The sequence below is a fragment of the Eleutherodactylus coqui genome, chromosome 4 (assembly GCF_035609145.1).
Source record: "Eleutherodactylus coqui strain aEleCoq1 chromosome 4, aEleCoq1.hap1, whole genome shotgun sequence".
In the NCBI taxonomy this organism is placed as follows: domain Eukaryota; kingdom Metazoa; phylum Chordata; class Amphibia; order Anura; family Eleutherodactylidae; genus Eleutherodactylus; species Eleutherodactylus coqui.
The window spans coordinates 273374108-273393020 of record NC_089840.1 but is presented as its reverse complement, the minus strand read 5'-3'; the positions used below and the strand labels follow the sequence as shown (position 1 = coordinate 273393020).

The window sequence follows — 18913 nt, the reverse complement described above, 5'->3', positions numbered from 1 at the left end:
CACGCTCGGCTCCGCTCCTCCGTCTCACGCACGCTCGGCTCCGCTCCTCCGTCTCACGCACGCTCGGCTCCGCTCCTCCGTCTCACACACGCTCGGCTCCGCTCCTCCATCTCACACATACTCAGCTCTGCTCCTCCGTCTCACACGCACTCGGCTCCGCTCCATCCACTCTCTGAATACATCCTCACACAGCAGAGTCCTGCATCCACTGAGCAGAGAGAGACCTGGTCATGTGACCCCTTGTCTCCTCCCACACACTGATCACATGACGGTGACATCATCACAGGTCCTGTTAGCACAAACAACCCCTCGGCTCCTGTCCGGCTGCAGGTGGAGGTATGTGGGGGTCACAGCTTCCCCTTGTGGAGACCCCGGGGAGGTGCAGGAGATTAGCGGCCAGGTAACGCTCCTCTGGGGAGTCTGGAAACAAAATTTTAAAAAGGTGTAGACAACATATGTTAAAAAAAAGGCAGCATGCAGAAAAAGGCAATGGCACTTACTTTTTGGGGGAAGAGGGGTTCCAAGATCAAGAACCCCCTAAATCCTAGATCAGCTGTAAGTCAATCCCTTGGCAGGATGCGGCCCGCGATCCCAAATTCTGAATTGGGCACAATTGTATCGCTAGAATATACGAATAGAAATAAGGGTTTTGCAGCGTTTCAGGTGCGACTAAACAGACGGTAATGGGGCTCAGTCACATCGCCTGCAGCACATCAGCTTTTGCTCCATCAACCCGAAGTTGTGTAAGCTCTAGACTTACTGCTTCATACATCACCGCCGCGGCCCGATTACCCGGAGCGGTTGTGTGAAGATGCAACATTAAGTGACGGCCGTGAGAATCAGTTCATCTCCTGTTCCATCCGCACAAAAACGGGGAACCCAACATTTACATGTTAATTTCCTGTCCGAACTCTCCTTATTCCCTCCAGTAATTGTATCACACGGGATGTAATAAAGGCTCTTTTACACGGAATGATTAGGTTATCTTCACACGCGACATTTGAGTTGCAGAATTTCTGTTGTGTTTCTCCAAGTGGGCGGAGGTAACGATCCTTGTGGGATTGGCTGTTTTGTATTGCGCACTTTGTATTTGTACTTGTGTTCTTATGCGCAGGGTTTCTGTTGCTACGTTACCTTTTTGTGATCCGGTAGTTCCGGCACTGCGGTCACACGGACAAACTTTATTTTCAAACAAACACAGATTTTCTAGCAGGAGCGACGTATTTTTTTCAGCAGAATAACTTCAAAATCCGCAATTAAAGGGTATTTACGGATTTTGCTGCACTTTGTTATGATCTCTATGCTGAACATCGGCTCCATTTCCGCTCAGTTCCCACAACATAAATAGTCGCGCTGCAGACGCATATTTCTTGCGCATCCGAAGCAGAAAACTTCTGCTTTGTGTGGAGGAGATTTGTAAAATCTGATTCTCTCGCCTTGTGGAATCTCCGCAGTGTTTCCTGCAGTGTGAAGGCCGCCTTATCCTTCAGTCAGTTGGTGGAACATGTGATACTGAACGACGGTCATTCAGTGTAAAGACGGCCAACGATTGGACGATAAATGGGAATTCATTTGTGTCTTGTTAGTTGTTCATTTTATCCAGGCATAAAAGCCCGATGACAAACGGCCCAAGTAAACAGGCAGTGGTTCATCTATGAGTGACTGCCTGTTCACAGTGATGGAGGCAGCAAGAAGAAATTTCCGGCGCACTCCGCCTCCATTCATTCAAAAAAAAAAAGTGTGAAAGCACAGGCTTAAGCACCCAACATAGTAACATAGTATGTAAGGCTGAATGAAGACAATGTCCATCTAGTTCAGCCTGTTTATCCTCCTGTGTTGATCCAGAGGAAGGCAAAAAACCCCAAGGCCAGAAGCCAATTAGCCCTTTTGGGGAAAAAATTCCTTCCCGACTCCCTAATGGCAATCAGACTGTTCCCTGGATCAACCCCTAATAGTTCCTACCTTCCTATACACCCGGATTGACAGTTAACCTAAGATTTATATCCTATAATATCCTTCCTCTCCAGAAAGACATCAAGTCCCCTTTTAAACTCCTCTATGGATTTTGCCATCACCACTTTCTCTGGTAGAGAGTTCCACAGTCTAACTGCTCTTACAGTAAAGAACCCCTTCTATGTTGGTGATGAAACCTACTTTCCTCTAATCATAGCGGATGTCCTCTTGTTACCGTCATGGTCCTGGGTGTAAACAGATCACGGGAGAGATCCTTGTATTGTCCCCTCATGCACTTATACATGGTTATTTGGTCGCCTCTTAACCTTCTTTTTTCTAGAGTAAATAGTCCCAATTTTGATGCCTCTCTGGGTATTCCAGTCCCGTCATTCCATGTATTAGTTTAGTTGCCCTTCTTTGAACCCCCTCAAGCACTGTGACATCTTTCCTGAGCACCGGTGACCAGAATTGTACGCAGTATTCCATGTGAGGCCTGACAAGTGCCTTATATAGTGGGAGGATAATGTTCTCATCCTTCACCCCTATACCTCTTTTAATGCACCCCAAGACTTTATTTGCCTTTGCAGCAGCTGACTGGCATTGGTTACTCCAGTTTAGTCTATTATCCACTAATACCCCCAGATCCTTTTCCATATCACTTTTCCCCAGCGGTACCCCATTAAGTGAATATTGGTGACATCCGTTCCTCCTGCCCATGTGCATAGTCTTACATTTTTCAACATTGAACTTCATTTGCCATTTTTCTGCCCAAGCCCCCAGCTTATCTCGGTCCATTTGTAGCCGCACATTGTCCTCCGTTCCATTAATTATATTGTATAATTTTGTGTCATCTGCAAATATTGATATTTTGCTGTGCAGCCCCTCTATCAGGTCATTGATAAATATGTTGAACAGAGTGGGGCCTAATACTGAACCCTGTGGCACCCCGCTAGCGACTGTGGTCCAATCAGAGTATGAGCCATTTATTACCACCCTCTGCTTTCTATCATTGAGCCAATTTTTTACCCACTTACACACGTTTTCGCCCAGTCCGAGCTGCCTCATTTTGTATATTAGCCTATTATGTGGCACGGTGTCAAATGCTTTAGAGAAGTCCAGATATACGAGATCAATAGATTCTCCCTGGTCTAGCTTAGAGCTTACTTCATCGTAGAAACTGATCAGATTTGTCTGACATGAGCGACCCTTCATGAATCCATGCTGGTGAGGAGTTATTCCCTTATTCTCCTTAAGGTACTCATCGATGGCGTCTCTCAGAATCCCCTCGAAAATGTTTCCCGTTACTGAAGTGAGACTTACTGGCCTGTAGTTACCAGGCTCACTTTTGCTCCCTTTTTTGTAAATTGGAACCACGTTGGCAATGCGCCAATCCAATGGTACTACACCGGTCTTGATAGTGTCCAGAAATATTAGGTATAGTGGCCTAGCTATCTCGTCACTTAGTTCCCTTAGTATCCTTGGGTGTAATCCATCTGGGCCTGGCGATTTATCAATTTTAGTTTTCTTTAGACGCTTCCGCACCTCCTCCTGCGTTAGGTATGAGATATTTTGTGAGGGGTTCGTTTTATTCCCCTGCATCTCGTGTGGCATTTCCTTTTCGTTTGTGAATACACTTGAGAAGAAACTGTTTAGTAGATTTGCTTTCCCTTCGTCATCATCAATGATTTCTCCTGCATTGTTTTTTAAAGGGCCAGCGCTCTCCCTGCAAATCCTTTTGCTGTTGATATAGTTGAAAAATAGCTTCGGGTTGTTTTTGCTCTCTTTGGCGATCCGTCTTTCTGCTTCCTCCTTGGCAGTTTTGATCGTATCTTTGCATATTTTGTTTTTTTCCCTGTATGATTTTAGCGCTTCTTCGCTGCCTTCTTGCTTTAGTAGTTTGAACGCTTTCTTTTTTTCGTTTATTGCCCCTCTTACCGTCTTGTCGAGCCACATTGGTTTCCTTTTTGTTGAGTTTCTTTTATTTTTAAAGGGAATGAACTGCTCACATGAGGTGATTAGGATCCTTTTAAACTTTTCCCATATGTCCTCTGTACTGATATTTTTGAGGATGTTGTCCCAATTAATGTTACCGATAGTAGTTCTAAGCTCATCAAATTTTGCTTTACTAAAGTTTAGTTTCTTTGTCGCTCCTTGATAAGGCTTCTTATTGAATGACAGCTGGAAGTTGATTATATTGTGGTCACTGTTCCCCAAGTGCCCCTCAACCTGTACCCCCTTTATTCGGTCTGGTTTGTTAGTTAGTACTAGGTCCAGAGTGGCCCTCCCTATTGTTGGTTCCTGCACAAGTTGGTTCAGGTAATTGTCTTTAATTACTCTCAAGAACTTATCCCCCCCTGTGAGATTTGCAGGTTTCCTTCTCCCATGTTATATCTGGATAACTAAAGTCCCCCATGATAATTACTTCATTGCGCTTTGACACCTCTTCTATCTGCCTTAGTAGTAAGTTTTCAGTTTCTTCTGTTGCTTTGGGGGTCTATAGAAGACCCCTATCAGGATTTTGTTATTTTTTTCCTCCCTGTATTTCTACCCACAGAGATTCCACCTGTTCGTCTCCTACCCCTATATCCTCCCGTAGCCTCGGCTTCAAGTTCGATTTGACGTACAGACATACCCCTCCCCCTTTCTGGTTCCTTCGGTCTCTTCTGAAGAGATTGTACCCCTGCAAATTCACCGCCCAATCGCACTTATCATCAAGCCATGTTTCCGTAATTCCGACTATATCATAGTTTTCATCAGTCATTCTCGCTTCAAGCTCACCCACTTTACCAATCAGACTTCGTGCATTCGTGGTCATACAATTTATATCATTTTTTTTGTTTTTTAAATTCGTTTTGTTGCTATTCGTACTTATGGCTGATCTGTCAGTTCTAACTGTACTAACCCCACCCCCTGCTCGACCCCCATTCCCTTTGCTTGGACCCAGATCGCTAGTTACACTGGCTACCCCACTATTTCTCATTTTACCCTCCCCCCCAGTCCCTAGTTTAAACACTCCTCCAGCCTTCTAGCCATCTTATCCCCCAGCACAGCTGCACCCTCCCCATTAAGATGCAGCCCGTCCCTACGGTAGAGCCTGTAGCCGACAGCAAAGTCAGCCAAGTTCTCCAGGAACCCAAATCCCTCCTTCTTACACCAACTCCGGAGCCACTTGTTTACCTCCCTAAGATCCTGCTGCCTTTCTAGCGTGGCTTTAGGTGCAGGTAGTATTTCCGAGAAAACTACCCTGGAGGTCCTCGCCCTGAGCTTGGACCCTAGGTCCCTGAAATCATTTTTGAGGGCCCTCCATTGACCTCTAACTTGTTCATTGGTGCCAACGTGCACCATGACCGCTGGATCCTCACCTGCCCCTCCCAGTAATCTGTCAATCCGATCCGCGATGTGTCGAACTCGAGCGCCAGGAAGACAACACACCTTTCGACGATCCCGGTCTTTATGGCAGATTGCCCTATCTGTCCCCCTAATAATTGAGTCCCCCACCACTAGAACCTGTCTAGCCTGCCCTGCACTCCCCGTCTCACTGGAGCAGTCATCCCCCTGGCGTTCAGAGGGCATCTCGTGCTGCAGCGGTGCTGGCTCTGTAATGGCATCGCCCTCATCTGCCAACATTGCAGACATGTTGGGTTGTGCCAGTTCAGGACCAACCTCCCTGGATCTATTCCCTCTACGCCTCCTTCTATCTGACACCCAGCTGACTGCCTGCTCCCCCTGCACTTCCGTACTATCGTCCGCCCCCGCCTCTACCCCAGCGAGTGTCTGCTCAGTGAGCACCAAACTCCTTTCCATGATGTCAATGGCTCTCACTGTTGCCAGCTGCTGATTTAGATCCAGAATTTGGGCTTCTAAATGTGCGACGTGCACGCATCTTGCGCAACAGTATGCACCCTTGATCGGCTGATGAAGGAGCGCATACATTGCACAAGTAGCACACTGGATGACATTGCCAGGCATGGAGCTTCTTCCTAATGGGGATCTACAATCTACTTGTGGAAGTAGTGAAGATAGACTTGTTCACACTCCGCTCACACGCTGCTGCAACCGCTCAACCGCTGACCCGCTGCTGCAGCCGCTGGCCCGCTGCTGCAGCCGCGCTGACCCGGTGCTGCAGCCGCGCTGACCCGGTGCTGCAACCGCGCTGACCCGGTGCTGCAACCGCGCTGACCCGGTGCTGCAACCGCGCTGACCCGGTGCTGCAACCGCGCTGACCCGGTGCTGCAACCGCGCTGACCCGGTGCTGCAACCGCGCTGACCCGCTGCTGCAACCGCGCTGACCCGGTGCTGCAACCGCGCTGACCCGCTGCTGCAACCGCGCTGACCCGCTGCTGCAACCGCGCTGACCCGCTGCTGCAACCGCGCTGACCCGCTGCTGCAACCGCGCTGACCCGCTGCTGCAACCGCGCTGACCCGCTGCTGCAACCGCGCTCAACTGCTCACACGCTGCTGCAACCGCTCAACTGCTCACACGCTGCTGCAACCGCTCACACGCTGCCGCACTCGCGCAACCTCTTACCCGCTGACACTTATGCGCAACCGGTCACAAATTTTTTATTTTTTTTCCCCCTCACAAACACTTAGACCCCCAGACACACACACACACACAGAAGACACAACTAACCAGATACACAGAAAACACACACTTAGCTCACAAACACACACAGAAGATACTTATCAGCTCCTCCACTCCTCCTGGTGACGTCACCCGCTGTCCCGGCGGCCGCTCACTCTGCCCTCCTGTCTCAGCTGCTCCATTCTGGTCCCCTCCGTTACTGCTGGCGCTGGACTCCTGGTGGCCTCTTGGCGCCGGCTACTGCGCTCCGGTCTCTCCTTGCTGCCCCGCACCTGCTTCGGCGCCGGTATCGGCTGCTGAGCTGCTCCGCTGTCCCCTTCAGCCCCCCGCTTGTGCCTCCGTCTCGTGCCGCTGCTCCTGACGCCTCACGTCATTCCGTGTAAAACCTCCCTAAGGGCTCAGTCAGACGAGTGGGTTTTTTTTTGCGCACTTATGTGTGCAAAAAAAGCACTTCACACATTATCAGAATGCACGTGACCATAGCTCTGTGCCCATTTTCTAGCTGCTGAGCATCCCTAAAATAAAGTATACTCGCTTCTCCTCAGCCAATGGCGGAAGTCAGGTGACTGCTGTTTTCAATCAGAGGTTGAACTCCTGGCATCAGTACTAATACCCTGGGTGGCATGATCCTAGGAGTTTTGGACGATGATGCTGTAGTCTCTGATTGGCTGCAGCAGTCACCTGGGTTTTTGCAAGACTTACAACCAAAGGCCAGTGCTGGGCAGTGGTAGCCACTCAGCTTCAGCCCAGGGGGCCGAAGAGGGGCAAGTATACCCTATTTTGTATTTTATGTCAGGTCTAGAAGTTAGTAATTTTTGGTGACAAAACCCCTTTAAGGCAAGTTTCAAATGAGTGTATTATGGACACATTTCCACGTCTGTGATACGGACGTGGTTTCCGGTCCAACCATGGGCTTTACTGACCAGAATTCAAATCATAGGTCCCTATAAGGCTCCAAGTTCAGGTTAATAAACCCTGCGGTAAAAATCTCATTATATACTGAGTTATTGTCATATAAAGAGATTGAGAAAGTGTCCCCCCAGCTGTCCAGTATCAATCAGCTGCCATTCAGGGCACTGGAAAGGTGAGCTGACATCCTCTCCCCCTTGAATGTACTTTGATGGATAGGTAGGTAGGTAGGTATATATTGTGAAGTAGAGACCTCAGGCTGTCAGACATATATGAGCCTTGGTCCTATGCCTGCTCCCATGGGATGTAGTAACTAGCATTTGTCTGGCCCTGGGAGAAGCTGGATAAATTACAATGTTCTTATCTCCCTTCCTCCTCTGTATCTGATAAGCCTTTGATATACAAGAGGACAGGAGATCCTTGTCCCACTGGCCATGAACTGGCTAATGGCAAGGAGATGCTAAGTTGACCCCATGCTGGTGTGGAGGGACACCTTAAATGGTTCACACAGACACTCTGGAGCCCCCAATCCATACCAGAAGGGGATCTTCTGATAAGGAATATTTGGGTGTATGAAGGTCCGACCCCAATATGAATCATATTTTCAGAATCAGGCGGCCCAGCTGGACAAAACACATCCACTCACAGTGCGGTAAGCGCTCAGGACCGCTCTCCAACTACTTAACTCCATACCTTGTTATGATTTCTGCCACATGTTGGATAATTACGCGCAGATAAAGTCATGACAAGAAATATGGCGGGCATATCTTCACAATCGGAGCGCCTCCTGCCGAGATATGACTGAAAATAAAGAATTACGATTTTTCAGAGTTCCTACAGAGCCTCCCTTCCTTGTATGACCTCGGAGGGGGCGGGGAGGAGGTGTGTACTCAGGGACCCCTTAAAATGTGAGACCTCACAGGTCCAATCGTTGATGCACGGAGCTATACTTCGGTATATTGGTGTCCCTATGATCTGGATTTTCGCAACCCAGACCCCTTTGGGCCGTGTATCCCAAAATCTAACTTTCTTTTAATTTCTCCTGTTTATTTTAAATCTACTGAGTGTGTATTATACTGTATTCTGTATTCTCCCAGGCAACAACCTTTTTTTTCTTGTATACCTTTGTACATTTTTTATATATTGCACTGCTAGACCTTTTCTAGAATAAATCTGCAATTTATCAGTTCAACCTTGTCCATTTTAAAAACGAACCGTAATACTCTGATGTTTGCATTCATAATTCATAAACCGGGTTCCAGTTTACTGATAAGACACTGGTGTATGGGCATTGTAGGGCTCTGCAGGGCGTTAGAATGGATCAGGTTGGTGATTTGAGCTTTCGCTTCGCATGCCGAAGGTTGGGAAAGCTGCGTACAAATCAGCCTGTATTCTAACGACTCCAAGCTTGCAATACCGCTAGAGTGATCGAGGACTGAGGTGGGATCGCTAGGTATCGTCCCTTATCCTCTCCCCTCCTGTCCAGTACAGAACAATTGTGTTAATCATCTTTAAGGTACGTGCACATCTGAGAGGGGGAAATTCCCTTAGACTTTTTTGTTTATCCGGACGAACAGTCCAAGTAAAAATAAATTTCAGCATGTCCCGTTCTTGTCCGAATCTCAGCTGAGAGCAGTACCTGTCACTGTGTGGTGTCCCGCACATCGGATGCACATGGGTGGGATGGCCAAGTGCTGAGGATCTCGGGCGCAACTTTGTAAACGTCTGTGCGCATGTATCCTTAGGCCTCATGTCCACGGGGAAAATCAGGCCCACTCCGGATTCTCCATGGAGAATCCGCAGGCGGTCCCTCCTGCCCCGCGGACATGAGCGCTGAAAATAAGAATAAACTTACCTCCCGCCCGCTCCGGATCCTTCCTTCGCTGCGGCGTCATCTTCTCTGCGTCGCTGCCGGATCTTCTTTCTTCGGCCCGGCGGATGCGCAGGATGACGTCGGTGACATGCCCCGCGCATGCGCCGGCCCGAAGAAAAAAGATCCAGCCGCGACGGAGAGAAGATGGCGCCGCGGCGAAGAGAAGAAACAGAGCGGGTGAGTAAATTCCGATTTTTGTCTTCAATAGAAGCCCGCGGGAACCGTCCCCGCGGGAGACCCGCACGAAAATGGAGCATGGTCCAGATTTTTTCATGCTCCATTTTTTTTTAAAATCACTTTTATTGACCATCCGCGGGTATTCATCTACCCGCGGGTGGTCCATGCATCCCTATGGGGTGCGGATCCGCGGGCAGGAGAAGAGTTAAAATCTGCTGCGGATTTTAATTCTTCTTTTGCCCGTGGACATGAGGCCTTAGGCCGCACTTACATTGGTGCATGCAAGACTGATCCAGTAAATTCAGACCGATGCTGAACTTACAACCTGCATTCTTGCCTGTGACTGCGATGTGTGTTTTCTGAAAAAAGGCATCGCCGCACATGAGATGTTAACGTGTCTGAATGTAACATGTTGTTCAAATAGTAAAACAGAATTTCCATGCAGCTTGTCCGAACGGAAATTCCACACGCGGCTCCTAATCTTGGGATTAGCCATCAAAGTGGACAACGTTTTGCAAAAATCTCATACACACACTACAGCCAAATCATGTGGAAAATAAAGATGCGGCATGTAATTTCTTTTTTTTTTCTACAGCGGCCTCTCTCCTCTCTATGGGGAGAAATGGCCACAGCAGAAATGCTGGCGGTGCTTGCTGCTTCAAAACCTGCAGCTGCGGTTTTCCAGTGAATTCTGGCAGATTTTCAGTGCGGCCAATTAGCGAGAATTCCGCTGGAAATCCGTCCACCCGTGTGAACCTAGCCTTATAATCCAGAGACTTGGGGTGGTTTACATTGTCTCGTCTTCTCTCCATTCAGGATCCTCGGCTGATATCTTTAGATAATATTCCTGATTGACCCGACAAGGATGGATAGGAAGAGGGACAAGATGGCGGAGAGTATATTCACCCTCACCCTAGAGATACTCTTCCGGCTTACAGGAGAGGTGAGAGATTCTGGGGATGACGTCACGTTCCATCATTCTTATCTCTGTCAGTCTGATCACATCTACGGCAGAGGATTTACTGCCGATTCATCATAAATGCCGGAAAATAATAGAGCCGGTTGTTCTGGTAGAATGACAGAAACCCAACAGATCTACTATAAGGCAATTGGAGGTTGTAGAGGGTCATTATTGTCTGTCCTCAAACAGAACCAAAACTCTGATCATTATGTTCTTCTGCTCCTGTGACTGAGTAGAACAACGGAGATGATGAACACAGATGTGAGGAGAATCTTACTAATTGTTGGCCATTACTGGAGACATGAAGGACTCTGGGAATGTCTGCAGGGATATTTATGGATGTGTCTCCCTATAAACAGGATTACACGGTAGTGAAGAAGACTTCTAGTGATGGCTGTCAGGCCCCGGTGTCTGATGGATGGGGAAGACCCCTGAGCCCAATCACAGGGCCTCCACCTCACCCCCTAATACTGGAGGAGTTCAATGAGCAGAAGATCCTAGAACTCACCAACAAGATGATTGAGCTGCTGACTGGAGAGGTGACGCTGCTGGGAATGCTGGGACATTATACAGTAACGCTATGGCGGTATAACGTGTCTGGGTGATGACGATATCATTGTGTTGTCAGGTTCCTATAAGGTGTCAGGACATCACTGTCTATTTCTCCATGGAGGAGTGGGAGTATTTAGAAGGACACAAGGATCTGTACAAGGACGTCATGATGGAGGACCACCAGCCCCCCCCACCACCAGGTAACAGACAGGACTAAATCCACACGGCCTTTATTATTTGTATGTAGAGAATGAATTCAGTGGCTGTCTGTGTTTTCTGCAGGTAGATCCAGTAAGAGAACAGCAGCGGAGAGATGTCCCCGGCCTCTTCTTCCACAGGATGATCAGGTAGATGGAGAGAAGGTCTCATGAAATCTCCCTTCTGGTCTGTAGGATGGCTGGGAAGGTCTTGTGTTCAGTCTTATTATATGAGTGATACTTGTGTAATGAGAAAGCTGGAGATGGCAGGATTACAGCCGACCGCAGACATTAGATCTCCGCATCTTATCACTATTTTCTGGTTCTGGAGACTTCTGGTTGGAATAAAGAAGCAACAGGTTAGAGTTATACAGGAGACCTGCAGCTATTTGGCCCAGATCACTACTGCTGTCATGTCATTCCGGCTCCTCATACTAATTAATGACCTTTTCTGGCCATATAAAACCTCCCACACGACTTCTCCAACTGTGTGATGACTTTTACAATATTTATTTCACAGCTGGTGAAACTGGAGGAAGATCCGATCCCTATTGATGCTACAGAGACACATGTGAGGGGGGATGAACCGTGTAAGGAGGAGGACCCTACAGATGACCCCCCAGGTGAGACTACATGCAGAGAAAAAGCAGAAACCAAAAAACGACAACAGCATTCATAATACATTTACTATCAGAGGTATACATACCTAGAATCAATGCTCTAACCACATTAAATAATACAAGGTTCTTCATATATAATTTGATCATATTACATTGGCCCATCTATCAACATCCAGGTGACCAAACTTTTAGATGGGTACTAACGCCAATACGAGGTGGTTTAATCTTAACCTTGGAAACATGGGTACCTACCTCTCAGAATGCTCCTCTCTTAGGACTAAGCCTACAAATAAAACCAGGCAAGGTAGGATACCATTCATATGCTCCAGTAGGAGGGACAGAAGGTAAATGGGCGGTGGGCGTGCACGACCAGGTGAAGGCAGCCAAAACTTCACAATATTGTGAGGTTTTGGTTGCCTTCACAGATCTTTCCCAGGTTAAGATTAACCATCTGGTATTAGCGTTAGGACCCATCTGAAAACTTAGGCATCTGGACGTTGGTAGATGGGCCAATGTAATTTGATCAAATTATATAGCAATAACCTTGCATTATTTAATGTGGTTAGAGTATTGATTAGAGGTATGTATACCTCTGATGGTAAATGTATTATGAATGCTGTTGACGTTTTTTGGTTTCTGCTTCTACTGTATGTTGCAGCCATGGTTTAACGTGCACCTATGGATTTATATTGGGAAGTGCTGACCTATTTTATCCTTTTTTCTACATGTAGAGAAGAGTCTGCCTTTCGGACCAACACTCAGTCTTTAGTCATAGTGTATGTAAATCTAACTTGCACATATTACATGTGATCATACAGACCACAAATCAGATAATACAATTTATATATTCTTTAATTTGAAAATTATTTAACGTATCCAAAAACATTTTGGCTGAAGAAACACGACTTTGATATGTTTGTAGTTGTCTTATTAATCTCCTGCCGGACGGTATTATTTCTGTACGCAGGTATCTTACTATATTGCTGGTACATGGGCCGCCCACGGATCTGTGATTGTAGGATGTGGGGTGACTCCATTGGTCATGCTCTTAGTATAAATGGTTGTCCAGGGGAGATAGGCATATGTGATAGGCACTGTGACTGAGGATGAAGTGTTGGTCTGAAACGCATCATAGAGTACGCGTTTTTTCTCCAGTTTGGGACTGTCTGGTGTTTCATATTAATTAAGTCTTTTATGACCAAGGGTCATTGATGTGTTCGTGTGCAGGACACATTCTGCAGTTCCGGTACTCCCACTTTCAAAAAATCATAACTTTACCAGGTAACGTGCCGTATAATGTATTGTTAGACTAAAAATCTATACGTGGGCCAAGTGGAAAAAGGCCACAGCTGCACCACTTTGGTGAGGGGGGTCATTTCTACAATTTTCACGATGCAGTCAAAATGACATGTCTTTATTCTGAGGGTCCGTACGAGTACAGTGATGCCAAATTTATACAGTTCTTTTATATGTAGTAATGCTTCAAACTATTTTGGGGAACATATACCTATTTGATAGATTTTCATTAAATTTTCTTCCACTGTGTATTGTTTTTTTTTTCTAACAGAGACCCAAATAGACCTTTTATGGATGCAGTGATACTAAGTTTTGAGATTTTTTTTTTTTTCTTATTTTATATTTTTATAATCCTAATTTTAAAAAATGTATTTCTCAACTATTGCATTGGGATACACAGCTGAAGACTGTGGCTATAGCTACTGCCACTAGGAGGCGGACACTATGCAAAAAGTGTCTCAGCTCCTCCTACCAGCGATACTCTTCCTGCAGGAACCAGCTAATCAGTTTTAGCTTAGTGTCTGTAAGAGGCAGACTTCTTCATTCACCGGTATTCAGCTGTTATCCTTCCAAATCTGGACTCTCCCTGTTACCCCATTGAGGAAGGCAAACAGACTGTCATTAACCCTTCTGTTGCTGGCTCGACCCTCAGAAAACCTGACCTGCCAGCTTTAGTGGCCACCCTATTGGAGCGCTCCCATCCTACTAAAGGCAGGTGAGCACAGGGTTACACACTGCTGGAGTCCCGGAGCTCTATGGTCTATGGCGGTTAGTTGAGTATTCTCTTCCCCCTCTCTTCCTTACCCTTTTTTCCCTTCCACTACCACCACCACTGGCACTACAACCCCTTTCACTCCACTACTACACTCCTCCCCCCACCGGGACCTTTCTACCTATACCGAACCCCTTAGCAAATGCTCCTTGGCGTGGCATACCTCTGTGTGGTATGAATATGCAGTCAGAGATAAGAAGTTCCTCCTCTTGATAGCTAGTTCTGGGAACTGTACATGGGAGCTTCAATTTCTACTTGTACATACCAGGATATAGTATTGAGCTCGTTAACCATTTAACTGCTAGCTATTTCCTATGAAGGTGGATATATGAATATATATATGTTTGCCTAGTCTGATTTAACAAACCCATTATATTATTATTACTACAACAGAAGCTACTGCTGGTAAGAGTTCTGATCCATCACAAAACAAAGCCAGCCATTTGTGGTTCTGTACAGAAGAAGAGCCATCTTGTTCCTCTTGCTGCTACAGCTCTGGAGCTTGGATTAAAAAATATTGCAAGACCAAAGCTAAAAGCTCTCCTACAAACCGTTTCTGTGCTGGTGCTCCCAACCACTGTACTCTAAGGCCTCATGTCTACGGGCAAAAGAACAATTAAAATCCGCAGTGGATCACCCGCATGCGGATCCGCACCCATAGGGATGCATTGACCACCCACGGGTAGATAAATACCCGCGGATGGTCAATAAGAGTGAATTAAAAAAATTCTGGAGCATGAAAAAAAATGGACATGCTCCCTTTAGGTGCGGGTCTCCCGTGGGGACGGCTCCCGCAGGCTTCTATTGGAGCCTATGGAAGCCGTCCGGATCCGCAGGAAACCCGCGCCTGAATTAAACTCACCTGCTCCGGGCGATGCAGGTCTTCCTTCCTTCCTTCGCGGCAGGATCTTCTTTCTTCGGCCCAGCGGAGGTGCCCGGCGCATGCGAGCGGCACGCAGCCGGTGTGCCGAGCACATCTGCCCGGCCGGAGAAAGAAGATCCGGCCGCGAAGAAGGGAAGACACGCAAGGCCCGCAGCAGGTGAGTTTTTATTCTTATTTTCAGCCCTCATGTCCGCGGGGCAGGAGGGACCCGCTGCGGATTCTCCATGGAGAATCCATAGCGGGCCTGATTTTCCCCGTGGACATGAGGCCTAAGTCCACTTCTACTAAATCTGTGTGTATGGCAGTACCCATACCAAGCCATCCAGAGTAGCGGTACAGTAAAAAAGATCTAGTGCTTCTTTGTTGGGATGAAACATGAATACAGAGTAAAAGTGTTAAGTTCACTCACTACTGGGGGGTCATCTCCATGAAGACCCCCCTAAACTTGGAGAAAAAATTTTGAGTATCCAATAGGAACCTCTCTATTGGTCCAGGAAGGTTTCATTGCCCAAAGCAAGTGTATTTAAAAATGGCTATTTATTAGCTTAATATTCTAAATAAAATGACAGAACAACAAAGCCATAAAATAACATAATGCATAGGGAGGGCATAAAACACAAAAGCAACACGTTTCGGGGTATCATAACCCTTTCTCAAGCTTACCTACTGTGTTTATATCCAGGCCTTCTTTGGTATAAGACTCCATTGGGCAGTGTCTCTAGACGCTGTGGGCCGACACTGTGGTCTGCACCATAGTCGCTGCGTCTCTCCATCGGAGCGATACTATACTGTGTGTCAAAGCACAAATCGTGTATCACGTGTGTGTTGTCACATAAGATCTAGTGTCCACGGCAGGCGGGTAACAAGGAGACGTGTTACTATGAAAGTGCCGGCGGTCATGTGACCTGACCCCGTCATGTAATAACGGTGCTCACCATCTCAATTGACATGATTTAAAGTGGAGATTAGAATATCAGCAGATGGATTGTAGAAACAACGGTTATATAAATCGGGCATTATTCATGGTACAGCATACCATAAGCTTCTATGAATATAGGACCAATTAATCAGCGTATTTCATAAAGCTAGCATAATATCATTGGGCTTTACAAATATACATATACTGAATCCGATCCATAAAAATCCACTGGAGAAGATAAAGAAAAATACTTTCTCATTAAAACTGATGAATAATCATATCAAATGATGTAACAAATATATATAAAATATCAATTATATGAAATAAGATCATAAATCCTCAGATTAAAAAACGCCTATTTAGTGGCGTATTAACAAAATGATATATAAAAAGAACTGTTTACTAGAGTTGAGCGAACATACTCTGCCCAGCTTGATGCTCATTTGAGTATTAGCGTACTCGATGGTGCTCGTTACTCGAACGAGCATCAAGCCGTGTTCGACCCCGCCCAAGGTTTTGGCCCCTCCCTGCCACGACGCAGCATGCGTCAATGGCAAATTTTTGAGAGAGAGATCGAGAGAGATCTGTTACTGGAGTAGAGCTCTCGAATTTTACGAAAAGCTCGACTCGAATAACGTGGACCCGAGCATTTGGGTGCTCGCTCATCTCCACTGTTTACGTGATATAAAAATTAATAAAACTTTCATTAAAAAAACTAAATCACAATTTATCTCACAAAAATACAGCCTTTAGGGAACCAAACTTAAAACAATCTTTTTGAGAAGAAGATATAAATAATGACCGCTACAATATAACCTATTATAGTTTCTCTACAACTTCAATGAGCCCGTTCGGCACCAGACTATTAACCCCTAAAATCCAGAACATCTCTTTTTGTTTTAATTTTGTGAAGTACTATTTTTCTGACGGAGTAAGGGCTCCTTTCCCCTGGCGATAGAGAAAATCGCAAAGTGAAAAAATTGCATCGCAACGCTGCAAAATCGCAAGCTTTTGCGCTGCGATGCGAGAATCTGTTTTGCCATTACACTGTATGGGCGACAGAAAAATGCAAAACAGTGAAATAATCCTCCTGCTACGATTTTTTAATCCTCGCATCGCAGCTTGCCCTTAAAGGGGTTGTCCCGCGAAAGCAAGTGGGGTTCAGCACTTCTGTATGGCCATATTAATGCACTTTGTAATATACATCGTGCATTAAATATGAGCCATACAGAAGTTATTCACTTACCTGCTCCGTTGCTGGCGTCCTCGTCTCCATGGTGCTGTCTAATTTCAGCGTCTAATCGCCCGATTAGACGCACTTGCGCAGTCCGGTCTTCTCCCTGGTGAATGGGGCCGCTCGTGCCGGAGAGCTGGTCCTCGTAGCTCCGCCCCGTCACGTGTGCCGATTCCAGCCAATCAGGAGGCTGGAATCGGCAATGGACTGCACAGAGCCCACGGTGCACCATGGGAGAAGACCCGCAGTGCATCGTGGGTGAAGATCCCGGCAGCCATCTTAGTAAGGTAAGGAAGAAGTCGCCGCAGCGCGGGGATTCGGGTAAGTACTAAACGTTTTGTTTTTTTTTAACACATGCATTGGGTTTGTCTCGCACCGAACGGGGGACCTATTGAATAAAAAAACACCCCCGTTTCGGCGCGGGACAACCCCTTTAAACATCTCTAGTGGAAAGGTTGTCATAGAACAACATGTGTGAGACTTTCTTGAGAGCTTGCACTCTGGCATCTCACTGAAAACGTACGATTACCTCGCCAGTGGAAGGGAGCCCTAACTTTGAGACCGGTACCTTCAGTGTTATGAAAAACAGCAGAATGTTTAGAGACGCTGCGTTTAGTGTAGCCTTAACCCTTTCCAATCCACTGTCTGACCTCTGAATTATGATTTATGGCTGTACAGCTCTGATGTGGGAAGACATCCATCAGGGTTCTCTTACTGTATATTTCCAGCCTCTCTGCTGTCGGAGCCTATCCAACGTGTCATCTCATGCAGTACTGGCTTTAGCCAACAGATAGCGCCGTTGTATAATAGCAGAAAAAGAGTAAGCCCCCTAGAAAAACCAAGATACAAATTGGATTGGAAAGGGTTAAGGATATTGCACCTATATTGGCTAACCCTTGTCCTTACGGGTCTTGTAGTATGACCAATGTAGCGTAAACCACGAGGACATTCAATAAGGTAGACAACATACGCTGAGCTGCAGTCCAGATGGTCATGTAACTTGACCGGGGTGGGGGGGAGGGAGGTCTGGTGAGATGATTGTCTTGCTAATATGATCTTGAATATTCCAGTAACACTTGCACCTCCTTGACCCTCAGGACAAGAGGGGGCTAGAATGTTTTTTTCTTTTAAGTTCTGTTTTTCCAAAATATAACTTTAGGGTTTCTTGGAAAGGTGGAATTTAAAAAGGGGTCGTTTTTCAGGATGCCCCAATGCTTATTGAGGAGGAGTCTCAATTGTGTATATTGTGTATTTTTGGTTGTTCTGTCATTTTATTTATAATAAGTTAATACATTGCTATATTTAGTTTCAAATACTTTTATTAATTTTCATCAAAATATAGCGGTATATTTGCCAAAAATATACCCTGTGCAGAATAAAAAAAATTGTGAAATGGAACATAATATAACAAAAGGTGATGAAAGATCAAGACCATGACATCCACATATAATATATCACATGTTTCTTTAGGTTAGCACTACTACTCTATATTTCTTCCATAGGGTGTCCGTAGATCCCTTCCTCCCTACCCAGACCACCATCCCTCCCATCTCACTGCTGAAGAGCTTCTGTAAGACCCGGGGCTCCCATATAGTCAGACCACTGCTGTCACGTTTTTCGGAACAACTCAATCGTATCTTCCCTGATAGCAGAAAGCTTCTCGTATACCATCATCCGTGAGATTCCTGCCTTGACCGGACCAATCTACAGTACAGGGGATCACCATTGTGATGCTGTATACACTCTAGTAGCCATACATATATTTTGGACCAATTTGTGTAGTTGGTTGTTAAAGCCTAGCTGTTTATCCGCTAGTAAACATGTTGCTGTGGCCCAGTCAAAGGGCTTGCCAATCACTGAGGAGACAAGGCCAACGACCTGAGTGATCTCACCTTTGAAACACATCTTATATGCAGGAATCCAGGTATCGTGAAAAAACCTTGCTTTTATTCCAATAATTTTGTGCTCATAACAGACAGAGT

The 18913-nt window shown here is 46.2% G+C and overlaps 1 protein-coding gene across 2 annotated transcripts in view; it reads left to right on the top strand.

Annotated features, from left to right (window-relative positions):
* Positions 1-279: 279 nt before the first annotated feature.
* The window catches only part of LOC136624344 (zinc finger protein 665-like), a 30250-nt gene continuing 11616 nt past the window's right edge, over positions 280-18913 (top strand). The window contains exons 1-6 of one of the 2 annotated variants that reach the window (XM_066598279.1): positions 280-336; positions 10314-10440; positions 10818-10997; positions 11087-11210; positions 11293-11357; positions 11728-11830. In XM_066598279.1, the coding sequence (XP_066454376.1) occupies positions 10363-10440; positions 10818-10997; positions 11087-11210; positions 11293-11357; positions 11728-11830 (550 nt within the window). In that variant the 5' untranslated portion in view covers positions 280-336; positions 10314-10362. Of the gene's footprint in view, positions 337-10052; positions 10441-10817; positions 10998-11086; positions 11211-11292; positions 11358-11727; positions 11831-18913 lie in introns of those variants that run through there. The other variant, XM_066598280.1, reaches the window with a different exon arrangement.